Source organism: Vombatus ursinus, unplaced genomic scaffold (genome assembly GCF_900497805.2).
Source record: "Vombatus ursinus unplaced genomic scaffold, bare-nosed wombat genome assembly UNPS02014818.1, whole genome shotgun sequence".
NCBI lineage: Eukaryota > Metazoa > Chordata > Mammalia > Diprotodontia > Vombatidae > Vombatus > Vombatus ursinus.
The window spans coordinates 53,420,958-53,434,218 of NW_020954596.1; the positions used below are offsets into that span (position 1 = coordinate 53,420,958).

Consider the following 13,261-nt stretch of genomic DNA (forward strand, 5'->3'; position numbering starts at 1 on the left):
AATCCTTTAATGTAGAAACTATTAAATCTTGTGTTATCTTGACTGTGGTACCTCAATACTTGAATTGTTTCTGGCTGCTTGCAATATTTTCTCCTTGACCTGGGAACTCTGGAATTTGACTATAGTATTCCTGGAAGTTTTCTTTTGGGATCTCCCTCAGGAAGAGATCAGTGTATTCTTTCAATTTCTATTTTACCCTCTGGTTCTGGAATATCAAGCCAGTTTTCCTTGATAATTTCTTAAAAGATGATGTCTAGGATCTTTTTTTGATCATGACTTGATCAAATTCCTTGATAATTTCTTGAAAGGTCTGGAAACAGCCACTGCTGCCACTGATTCAGTCTCCCTGAGGCCTGTTCCTGGTTCACTCGGGCGTGGACTGTGCTCCTCTCTCGCCCTGGTGCAACAGACCTTTCCTGCCGACCTTCTCAGTTGTCTTGGGCTGGAAAATTGCTTCACTTCATCTTTTTTTGTGGGTTCTGCTGCTCTAAAAATTTGTTTAGAGTCATTATTTAAAGGTATTTGGAAAGATTTGGGGAAGAACTCAGGTGAGTCCCTGCCTTTACTCTGCCATCTTGGCTATGCCTCCCTATATCATTTTTCAAATAAACTGCTAACCATTTTTAGCCCCATTTTATACTTATGTTGAATTTTTTTTTAATTTGAGCACTTTTATCCCAAATGAATTCTATTTTATTAAATTGAGTCCAATGATCAGCCCATCTAGATTTTTTTGGATCTTGATTATTTCACCCAGTGTATTAGATAGTCCTCCCAGCTTTGCATCAACTGGATGTCATCTATTACAGTATTGGAGTCATTTACAATGTTAAAAAGCACAGAACAAGCACAGATTTTTGGTGGAGTTAATTAAAGGCCTCTTGCTAAGTTGATACTCTTGGAGACTGGTCAGTTATCTAGTTTTAATTCTATCTCTTTGTAATTTCCTCCTCCAAGTCTCCTTCTATTCCATGAAAATAGAGTACTTTGTCAATACTCTACCAAATGTTTTCTAAAGGTAACCCCAGTGCCAAAGCCTATTAGTATGAGATTCTCTTCTTAGTGGTAGAGATAAATGCCCCACTCTGCATAAGGGCCAGGGAAGAGTTGGCAAGAGAAAGCGAGCTTCAATCTCTTCAGTGTTCTTGAGTGCTCTTCAAGCTTTGGTCTCTACAGTCACTCAGGGTGCTTCTGAAGGCTTCAAGCTTCAAGAAGGAAGATGGGTGACACCAACCCCACTTTTAAGTTGCTGAAGGAAAGGACTCTGAGAAGACATGAGAGGAGCTGGCAGTCTCTATTATGTCTTCCCTTTGATTCCTGGGGAAATTCTATAATGTGTCATTAACTAGCTAGACAGCAAACAGTTTAAAAAGGAAGCAGCTATTGCCGAGAGCCAGCATAGTTTCATTAAAGACAGGTCCTGACAAACTAACCTGATTTTTTCTGATTTCTAGGTTGACTAAACTAGTAGAATGAGGAATGGGATAGATATAATTCATCTAAATTTTAGAGTTAACCCAGTCCAAAAGCCCATCAGTATGGGACTCTCTCCTCACTGGTGGAGACAAATATCCCGCCTAGCATAAAAGGTTTCTGGAGCATTGTAAAGAGAGTCTGGAAGAGTCAGGAATGCTGCCTGGAGAGGAATGAAGACATGGATGATCTAGGTGTCCTTCTTAAAAGAAAGGTTAAGTGATATGTATATACTGCCTCACCTCTACCTATCTACCAACGGAGCATATTGATCTACTATCCTTTACCTTTGCTATTGATCTTGCCTTCTTCCTTTTCCAATTATATATTGCTCTAATGATATCCTTTATGCCACTTCTCCTGCAAAGTCCTTCCTTGGTAATATATGAGTTGATCAGGCTAAATATTACATTGTGTGATAGTAGGAGAGGTGAGAAGAAGCACTAGACTGTCCCTTTGGAAAGCTGGGAATGTTTGTTGTTTGTAGGCTAACCTAGGCTCTTCTGGAGGTTGTAAGAACAAGTTACTCCACTAAGTTGACCACCAAGCTTTGTCGCTGCATCTTTTCTTAATCACTATTGCAAATTTCAAGTTAGTCTAAGTTTCTTGTCAATCTAAAGCTTTTCTAAATTTGATTTCTTTAGTCTTTTTTTTCCCACATTATAAGGTCTCTTTGGGACCTTAAATAACTTCTCTGGGCCTTGGTCTCCTCATCATAATAGAGTGAGGCTAAATGACCTACAGGGTCTCTCTTAGCTTCACAATTCTATGACTTTATGTCTCTATAACCACTAAAAAGAATGCTTGCTAGTAAGGATTCACCAAAAAACAAACAAAAAACCCCAGAACCTAAGTGGCCTCACCAGAAATCTTCAGGGAGTGACTATTACCTATGATGCAATGCTTCTCAGTGTGCTACTTAAAAACACCAACCTTTTCTGCTAACACATTTTATTGCAAACTTAAATCCACTGCAATCTGTGGGGATTTTCCTAGTGGGGCCTCTAGGCCTTTTTTGACAGTTGTTTATTTCCCTCATGTTCCTAATGCAACTTAAAAGTTTTTATTTCTCACATTCTTTACTCAAGATGCATGTATTTCCTTCTCTGGGACCAACAGAGAAATAAAGAAATAAGTGCCTCTACTGCCAAAGAAGAAATAAATATAAAAAAGAAATAGATGGTCCCAAGAGGCTGTACTTCTATAACACATAAATGCTGTTTTTCAGTGTTTAATAAAAATTTAAAACTAATGGTAAAAACTGAAAGAATTAACATTTTTAATATCATTAAGGAATACAGGCCTGATTAATATCAGAAAGCAAAATAACCAGGAAGTAAAATAACAGGTAGAAGCAAAATAATAATAATAACAAGAAGATTGGCTATCTTACACATATTCTGTAGACTGAGCAAAGGATTAGTTTTCATCTGTGTTCCTGCTGTGAGTGATAAACAGTTCTGATTATCTAAGAATATTTGGTCCTTATGACTTAGGGAAAGAGCTAAACTAACCATGATGAAGGCTCATGCTATCATATCTTATTCTACACTTCTGTCTGAGGGTTCTCTAACTATTAGTAAGAAGCTCTGGGTCAGTCCACAAAACAGGGTGAGGAACTATTTTAGTTGAAGGACTGTCCGCTGAGGCCTTTTATGGATGCCATCCCTTTTTCAAATAGGCATATAATCTCTCATCAATATCTATTTAAAATTAAGAAATAGGAAAACTTACTAATAAAACTAGAACTTGGAATGTTTAACTTGACATACCCCTTGGAAAGGGGATAAGAATTAGTTCTGTTTGGCCCCAATGGACAAACCAGGGACACTGAATGAAAGATAACAAAAAAACACATAAGCTTGATGTCAGGGGGCAAAATTTTACTAATATTTAGAGCTGTTCAAAAACTGTATAAACTGCCTCAGAAAGTAGCAGGTTACCCCTTTTTGGAGGTGTCCAAACAGAAGTTGTATGACCACTTGTTAGGTATATAGTACATAGTGCAGTAGTAGTCATAGTAGTAATAATAATAATAATAATTATTATATATACTACATGTAATAATTGTAACAACAGAAATAGCAGCAAAAAGAATAGCTAGCACTTTAAGGTTTACAAAATGTTTTACAAATATTATCTCATTTGACTTCAAAACAACTCTGTGAAGTAGGTGCTATTATTCTCATTTTGCAGATAAGGAAACCGAGACTGAGAGAGGTTAAGGGACTGGTCCAGGGCCACCCAACTAAGGTCAATTTAAGGCTAGATTTAAACTCAAGTCTTCTTAACTTCAAGTCCAGTACTCTATTCACTGCACCACTTAGCTGCCTCAATAATAATACATTATTTCATTTGATCCTCAAAACAAAGCTGTGAGGAGGTGCTATTATTATCCTCACTTTACAGATGGGGAAACTGAGGCCAGAGTATGGTATGGTGTGTTATAATATGTTATGGTATAGTATAGTATAATTGGGAATCTTTTTGTAAAACTCACAAGTGCCTCCCAAACTAGATTAAAAATAATTGAGAAATGTTTAACAAAATAAATAAAAATGTGATACAACATAGATAATAATATTAATTTGTAGTTTTCCAACTCAATATGTGACCGGTAGGGATCTATTTCTATTTGAGTTTGATACCACTGCTTTGGCATATGGGTTGTACTAGATAGCCACTAAACTATCTTCCATCCTTAAGATTCTGTGATTTTCTTAATGGAAATGTAATTCCATTGTGCTCTGCACATACACTGAAAAAGATGTTTTTGAAAAGACATTTCTGCTATTTGACAGAAATTAGGTTAAGATAACATTTTCTATCAAATACCACTATAAATTCCAAATGGATATGAAACTTAAATATAAAAGTTGATTACAAAAACAAAAATTAGAGGAAATTGGGGTAATAACAGCTAGAGGGAGAATTCTTTTTTTTTTTTAATTTTTTTAGGCAATTGGGGTTAATTGACTTGCCCTGGGTCACATAGCTAGTAAGTATCAAGTGTTTGGTCTGAGGCCAGATTTGAACTCACATCTTCCTGACTTCAGGGCCGGGGCTCTATCCACTGCATCACCTAGCTGCCCCTTAGAGGGAGAATTCTTAACCACTCAAGGGATAGGGTGCTAAAAAATAGAAAACAGACAATTTTTAACTACATAAAATTAAAAACACTTTTTCATAAACAAAATTAATGAAGGTAGCATTAGTGTAAATTGTCAAGTGAGGAGAAAACTTCTGTATCAAATACCTGTAAGTCTAAAATCCAAAATAAATAGGAAAATAAAAGAAAAATGTATAAGACCAAGAGGTATTCCATAATGGTAAAGAGTTTTTAAAAGACTGGTGAAGTACTGACAACCATGTGAAAGACTGATCCAAGTCACTAAGAGTAAGACAAATGCACATTATATTTTTTTAGATTTCACCTAACACTCAACAGGGCAGCTAGCTGGAGCAGTGGATAGAGTGCTAGCCCTGGAGTCAGGAGGACTTATGTTCAGATACTTCAGACAGTTACCAGCTGTGGGACCCTGGGCAAGTCACTTAACTGTTTGCCTTAGTTCCTCATCTATAAAATGAGCTGGAAAAGGAAATGGCAAACCATTCCAGTATCTCTGCCAAGAAAACCCCAAACAGGGCTACACACAGTTGGACAAGACTGAAATGACTCAATAACAACAAGAAACACTCAACAAATTAGCAGAGATGATGAAGGATGAAAATTGTCAACAATGGAAAAGCAATGAGAAAAGAGACATACATACACTGTTTGGAGAGACGTAATTTGGTCTAGCCCTTCTGGGAAGCAAGTTAGAATTATGTGAGAAAAGTCACTGAACTCAATATTCTTCGAACCAGAGATCACCCTATTGGTTACACCCCAAGAGAATCAAAGACATAAATAAATGCTTCTTATGTACCGAAATAGTAATAGCATATTTTTGGGGTAGCAAAAATCCCAAAACAAAGTGGGTGTTCATTGATTAATAGCTAAACACATTCTGGCTTGTGATTATAAATGCATATTATTGCATAGTAAGAAATGACAAATATGAGGGATTCTGTAAAATGTGGACAGACTTATGAAACACAGGGAAAGAAGCAGAGCCAAGAGTTTTTTCAGTGACTATAATATGAGGGGAAAAATGAGCACTCATACAGTCAAATGCTAAATATTTGTGATGACCAAGTTTGGTCCTGGAAAAGAAATGAGAAGATGCTTCCCACCTTTCATTAGGGTTGCGGAAGACCATGGGTGCAGAATGTTGCATATAGCGTCAGACATGGTCATTATGTTGGTTGGTTGTGCTTTTTTTCTTTGTTATAAGGTATTTAAGGTAAGGCTCATTGGGTAATTTGTGATGTATCTGGAAATGGCCATGCCATAAAAACAAAAGGCATCGTTAACACTTTTTAAGAGAAGAGATATAGCTTTGTTTAGGCTGTCCTTTTTCTTTTTGTCCTTTTTCTAAAGATACTGAATTGTAGAGTTAAAGCACAAAAACATACCTTTCTTCAAAAACACATAGTTTCCTCCAAGTATAAACAAACCCATTCCTTGTCCTCATGAGACAGGTTTCTCTATGACCTTTCACATTGCTATCATAACAAGAAATCCCCTTATCAACTTAATCACAAATCTCCTTACATTTAATTTTATTAGATCTGTCCCAGTGTTTTAGCTTGTCAAGGTCTTTCTGGATCCTGTCATCCAACATGATCGCTTACTTTGTGTCATCTGCAAATTTGATAAGTATGCCATGTAGGCTGTTATCCAAGGCATTTTTAAAACTGTTGAACATTATAGAATGAAACACTGATCCCTAGGGCATTCCACAGTAGTGGGGAGAAAAGGCATGGGAGTATTACAGTATTAGTTTGTCTGTAACACAAAACAAATATGAGGCCAGTCACAGATTTATTGACTAGATAAGAAAAGAGAAGAGTTTCAGAGAGTATCATAAAAGGTTGAAAAATTCAAAAAATGATGGTCTGTTGCTTAGGGAAAGAGGAAAGAGAAATTCAGGAAAAAGTCCAAAGTTGTATAAGCGATTAATGTCCTTTGCTAAGTCACTTAAAATTGTATCAAAACATTCTAGCATAGAAATGGAAAGAGGAGACAGTCACACAATGTCAAACACAGCACACACTGATTGCTTTAAAGTGTTAAGGTGACAATACTGGGAACAATGAAAGATGATCTTTGAGTTGAAAAGAGGGTGTATGAGGTGGCATAGAATATTAGAAATTTCATTAAATCTAGGTCTCAAGAAAGAATGGAGAGCATATCTTTGGTGAGTCTTTAAATTTTGGGGATTTTTTGTCTTTATTTTTTAAGTATGGGAATATGTCCTCCAACTATCTTTAAAAATAAGTTGCTTAGGGCAACTAGGTGGCACAGTAGATAGAGCTCTGGCCTTGGAGTCAGGAGGATCTGAGTTCAAATTTGGCCTCAGACACTTGACACTTACTAGCTGTGTGACCTTGAGCAAGTCATTTAATCCCAATTGCCTCACCAAAAAAAAAAAAAGTTGCTTATATATTGCTTCTGAAATACTGTTTTTTATGACATATCTATAAAACCTTTGCAAGAAAAAATATGAAAGCATGAAGTTAATAACGCTTCAATATATGAAAGCACTTGAAACAAAAAGTATTCTCTGTCAAATGGCTTCTCTTGATACTTTACTGAAGGGCCCTAGGGATCTGTGCTATGATGTTCAAATTCTCCAAGGAAGAAGAAAGTTCCAATGAAGTATGAATGGGATGTGAGGAGAAAGTATGTGACATATTGATTCACGGTCACAAACTTTCTTAAGAAGAAAAAAAAATAATGTGCTGATGTGTATCAATCAGATTTTTATTTTTTTGGAGGCAATCAGGGTTAAGTGACTTTCCCAAGATTGCACAGCTAGTATGTGTCTGAGGACAAATTTGAACTCAGGTCCTCTTGACCCAGGGGCAGTACTCTAGCTAATGTGCCACCTAGCTGCCCCTCAATCAGAAATTTAAAAATAGGCATGATCATGATACATAACTCTTTGGAGAGATTTGGGGCTCAATGACTGAATTTAACCATAGGAAACGTCTGTTAAATCTATGGAGCAATTCACACAGCATAGCCATGTTCTAGGTGTTAATTCAAATTTATGCAAGATACTTTAGTTGGGACACTGAAAGATCAAGAAGGAGCAATGATTTGAAAGGCTAGGTGAGCAATAAGTCATACTGCAGGTAAGCTCACATTTGAAGATTAATTGGCTTTTGTAATCCCAAGCTTGGTAAAACTGAGGGGAACACAGAAAGGTCATTTTCATAAATCAATGATATTTTTAAATTCCTAAATCAATGACATTCATTATGCAAGTTAAGAAAGATAAAATTTGTCTTGAGGGGGTGAATTTGGTTTGGTTTTAAATAAAACACAAACATCTGTTGCTATTAGATAAAGTGGAATTGTAATCTAATCTAAACTGACATCAAAGGATTGACAGACTGCTCCCTAAGACTGAGATATACTACCTCTTGACCTCTACCTCTAAAATCTCAGCTTCTTTCAAAGCTTGGCTGTAACATAACACCTTTTGTAATCATAGCAGTTTCTATTGCTTATTTCACCCACCAGTTTTTTTTGTTTTTGTTTTTTTTTATAAATTTTGTATTTACTGAGGTAACAGGGCATTGCTAGAGCTGCCCAGCTTGTTTCTGGCCAACCACTTGTATTAAGTGCTTGTATTATATGACGAAGAAACCCCTGGTCTCTTCTTTTTGACCAAGTATGACTCAGTGCTCTAGGACTCCAGTGTTTTGGGAATGATGAAGCCATTCCCTTACTAACCACAGAACAGAAAGAAATAATAACTCAATAGATCTTTAGGTTCTCTCTTCAGTTCCTGAGGGCAAATTATATCAGGTCTATTCAAGCCTATCCTGGGTGTGGGTTAGAAGGTGGCTTCCCATTTCCTCTGCTCTAGTCACATAGTGATTGTGGCAACTGTTCCCAATTGGCAGGTCAGACTGATAGGTAAATTGAACCTGGGCTTTGAGGCCTCTGGTTGCCTTTTCGACTTCATATTTCCTTTTATGAATACAGTTAGGTCTCATTATTTGCCTACTACACAAAAATTTGTTGTAATCCCTAAATCAATACTCATAGCGCTTTCCTGGTCATTTTTGAATATCCAGAGAGGCAAAAAATTTGAGTCACTGGATATGCATATTCCCAGCTGAGGCAATGCTCTGTCTTCTTGTTTCAGCTCCCATACTATAAATACTTGTCCTTTCTGTAGTGCCACACTTTTCACTTTTTTTGTGTTTTTTTGCTGGTGATTTCGATGTTTAAAATGGACCCCAAGCATAGTGTTGAAGTGCTCTGTATCTTTCCTAAGTGCAAAAAGGCCATAATGTGCCTTACAGAGAAAATGGGTGTATTAGATAAGCTTCTTGTAGGCCACGAGTTCAGTTAATGAAACAACAATATTGTACATCCAGAAAAAGGAAGAGGAAAATTGCTGATCTGTCTCTGAGGCCCTCAGAAAAGTGCTGAAGTAAATGTTGTAACCAGAAGCTTGTAGGAATCTAATGCTGTACTTCCCCTAGGAGTTATAGTTCAGTATTTGCTAATTTAGTATTAGAGGAAAATTTATAGAACATAACTACTGAAAATGACAGGAATCCACTGGCTGTTAATTGACCAGAGATCCTGAGCTACAAGTATCTAATCTTGGAATCAACCTAGGTTTAATTTTCCAGGACATCTTGATTACAGCTAACCTGTGGCAGGGGGGTGGGGTTTCTGTTCTTGAAGATAACTATCAGCTGGGGGATGAAACCAATCTCTGCTCGGGTTTGCCAGAAAATTTCTACCTTGGAGGCACCAGTGCACAATGAGGTGAAATACAGAATGCCTTATTCAGCAGTCCCACAAATTTCTTGTTTCTTGTTCTGATGTGTAAATTTTAACCTCCTAGGAGAGCATACCAATATTTATTTACCACTGGTTGTCTAAATTTAGTTAATTCATGCTTCTGAGAACCTTTTGGGTGAAGCATTTGTTTTGTGTCAAGGAGATTAATATCTATCTCATATCTTATTTACATTATACATTGCATACCTGGTAATAAGGAACTGCACCAGTCAAGTAGTAGTATTAGGGAACAGGTGAGGAATAGAAGATAACACGTAGGTTGTGAAACTGGGTAGCTGGAAAAATAGTGGTGCCCTTGACAGTGATAGAGAAGCTAGGAAGAGGGTAGAACAAGTCTTATCTCTGCATGCATACATATATAAGTACATGTATATCTATCTCATCCTATCTAAAAATAGAACTAGGAGCAATGGGTTAAAGTTTCAATGTTTCAAAATTTCAATTGTTTGCAAATTTAAGATTGTCTTATCAACAATTAGTTATCCAAAAGTGGACTGAGCTGCCTTAAGTAGTGTGCTCCTCTCCAGTAGAAGTGTTCAGGCAAAGCTGGATGACCCCTTGGTTGGGTCATAGAGAGAATTCTTAGCTATTGGCTAAGTGGCTGGGCTTCTGGCGTCTGCTTTCAGCCTTCACTTTATACCCAAGAGGTCGATGTATTGGCAGAACACTTTTTTGTTTTGTGTTCAAAGTAACTTAGAGGTAAAGGAGAAAGGTTGAGAAAAGTATCTTGGATTTAGCCTTTAAGGCTGCACCAATAAATTGGGAGAGAATCCTGATAGCAAAGAGCTGAGGGATTACCAAGGAAGCTGAGCCTTCGTGTAAAGGTGTCTGTGGGAGAAGGAGGAGGAGGACCCTGGGAACCCGTGTGCAGGTTAAGGCTTCTCAAGGACTGGGAGACCCGAGCACATGTTACTGTTCTAGATCGTGGCCGGGCTGGGGGGCCAGAGCAATCGTCAGGGTAAATTCCAAGCGCCCTAGGGCATAGAATGTAATCCTAGTGACTCTGGAGGGGAAGTCTGTGGGAAAAACAATTTTCAGTCTGCTTCCCGCCCTGTTCCACAGCCCCAAAAGCCAGGACAAGTAAAGGTAATAAAGTGGAAACAGGAGCACGAGACAATATTCACAAGTCACCGGCCAATAGGCTTTATCTGCAGAGAGAAGGCGGAGCCGGCGCGAGAACGCGATGACGCAAGGACCCTCTCAGAGGACGGAAGTGGCGTGATGACGTCAGCGCCATCGCAGAGGGCGACGTGATGATATAACGTGGGGTCACGTTCTCTCGAAGGGGCCGCGGGCCCGGCTTCTGGAGCGAGGGAATTCTACTTAGTCAATGGGGACTTGCTGAGGGGTCACCAGGCTGGGAAGGTGGAAGCTTCGGGCCGAGATCGCTCTTCCGGTTGGAGAAGCCGACAGCGACCGCCAGAGTGGATGGACGTGGCTCCACGACCCGGCCCCTCCTGAGAACGAAGCGCGAGAGACCCGGGCCATGTTGGCTGTCGTAGGACCCGGACCGAGGCGCCGCTGGGCGTGCGTGGCGCAGGCCGCCCTGGGGGGCCTTGGGCGCCGACTCTCGGTGGCTGGCGGGGCTTCCCCCTTCTCTCCGTGTCCGGAAAAGGACCCCGCCTTCTGGGGGACCTCTTCCAGGCCCTATAGCGCCACGGACCGGACGGTGACTGCTGCGCCGACTCGGGGGCCGCTGCGGGGTGGGCGGGGTGGGCTGGGCAGGCGGAAGGCGGAGCGGGGTCTGCGGCTGGAAGCCCCGAGGGACCGGGGGTCGGGGGCCAAAGGAACGGTTACTTGGCTTTCTCACTTGAATTTGTGTTAGGAATCATTTTGCCCAATCCCAACATTTTGCGGAGAAGGAAATTTAAGGCCATAGATGTGCATTGTATTTGTCCAAGGTTACATAGGAAACAAGTGTCAGAGGCGAATTTGAACCCAGTGCTCTAAATCCATATTCCCTACAGCACTCTGTGATAGGAATGTAACAGAATTGAAAAAAGAAAGGTTTTCTTATGGATTGCTGTAGTTTAGCTGTAACCTGAAATTAAAGAATAAAACCCTTATGAAAAGCAAATCAAGGTTTTGTGACAAAATAAGGTTACATATTAAACGTATGTGAGCTATCTTTTAAAATTCAGGTACAATAAAGTTAGCATCTTTTTTATTTTTGCATTTCAGTATTAAGAAATCAACTTGGATGAAAATAAAAAAAATTGTCTTTGATACAACTTACATCTGTCAAAGCTTAGACTAAATGCAATGTATTTTTAAATAGGAATGGTAAGTTAAAAGTAAAAGTCATGAAAATGTGTGGTCCCCAGACCTGCAGTTTCTCCTAGCAAGCAAAAGGAAATGATGGAAAAGGAGACTTTTACCTCCATGTTTGTCCTTAATTGTGACACTTACTTGATAAATTCTGTTATAGATCCTAGTAACTTTATTTTTTGTTATTGTGAAGAATGTAATAAAAAAAGACTTAAGGATAAAAGGATTCTATGAAAGTAAGAGTCATTTGGATTGGTTTGATCTGGAAATACAGTAAATAAAATCATTTCATTGAAATATGAGTTTCCTATTTTCCTGCCTTTCTAGGAAAGACTGGATATGTCTAAATTTCCTGTGGAAAATGTTAGAAATTTTGGCATCATTGCTCATGTGGATCATGGCAAAAGTACTCTAGCTGACAGACTTCTGGAACTAACAGGTGTGTAAACTCTTTTTAATGTGGAATGGACACTTGACAGTTAAATAATTTGGCATCAGGAAATTCACAGACTGATATTTCATATTTGCTATTATTTTGCATCTATTCCTTAACCACAGTCATTAATATGTATATTTTCAAAGTGTTTGAAGTTGATTTAGTCATGTTTATTGGCATATCTTTATGAAAGATTCAGTTAGTATATTTCATTATCATATAGAATTGAGCTTAGGTAAAGAGTTTGAATATGTCTTTGCATAACTTATTGTCAAAGATGGTTTTTAAAACTTAGTGTTGTTACCTTCTTAGAAAAATTTTCACAAAATTATGTTTCTAGGTACAATTGCCAAAACTGATCATAATAAACAAGTACTTGATAAGCTACAAGTAGAACGGGAAAGAGGAATCACTGTTAAAGCACAGACTGCATCTCTTTTTTACAATTACGGAGGAAAACTATACCTTTTAAATCTCATTGATACACCAGTAAGTTAAATATTAATCCTGGGTTGTTTGTTAATAATATTATCTAAATTAGTCTTAAACTTACTATCTCTAAATTCTGCTTTTTGTTTCACTACTGTTCTGTTTAATGTCACCATTGTTTCATGAATAATTAACAAATATAGGTTTAATTGAAAGGGTTAAGTTCAAGTCATTAGAATGTAAAGTTTTAGCTTATGTTCAATTGTTTTGATGTTTTTTTTTCCTGTTAGGGCCATGTTGACTTTAATTATGAAGTGTCAAGATCACTCTCTGCTTGTCAAGGTGTCTTACTTGTGGTAGATGCAAACGAGGTATAAATTTTTTAATTTTTTTTAATATTAGATAATGATTTTTCTGTTATTTACAAATATCCTTTGGAATATCTTTTATAAAAAGGCGTTTTACTTTTTGTAATGAATAGATCAGTTCTAATTAGACTTTATATGCTGATGTGTATAGCTGCTATTTCTGTAAGTTTTAAAAAGTAATGTGAAGGAAGGGATTTTTAAAGGTGTGAGATGCCCATTTTCATTTATAGTCTGGATTATAATCTTAAAGGTAACTAAAAGATCATAAGAGTTTATAATTTGACATTTATTTCTGGCATACTTTGGAAATATCAACTTTGAGAACTTTAATGACTAGGTCATTAAGAGTCA

The 13,261-nt window shown here is 37.8% G+C and overlaps 1 protein-coding gene across 2 annotated transcripts in view; it reads left to right on the forward strand.

Annotated features, from left to right (window-relative positions):
- The first annotated feature begins 10,648 nt into the window (after window positions 1-10,648).
- GUF1 (GUF1 homolog, GTPase) overlaps window positions 10,649-13,261 on the forward strand; it is a 31,178-nt gene continuing 28,565 nt past the window's right edge. Inside the window, exons 1-4 of one of the 2 annotated variants that reach the window (XM_027836069.1) lie at window positions 10,649-11,078; window positions 12,005-12,116; window positions 12,454-12,602; window positions 12,833-12,913. In XM_027836069.1, coding sequence (XP_027691870.1) covers window positions 10,896-11,078; window positions 12,005-12,116; window positions 12,454-12,602; window positions 12,833-12,913 — 525 coding nt within the window. In that variant the 5' untranslated portion in view covers window positions 10,649-10,895. The remainder of the gene's footprint in view (window positions 11,079-12,004; window positions 12,117-12,453; window positions 12,603-12,832; window positions 12,914-13,261) is intronic. The other variant, XM_027836070.1, reaches the window with a different exon arrangement.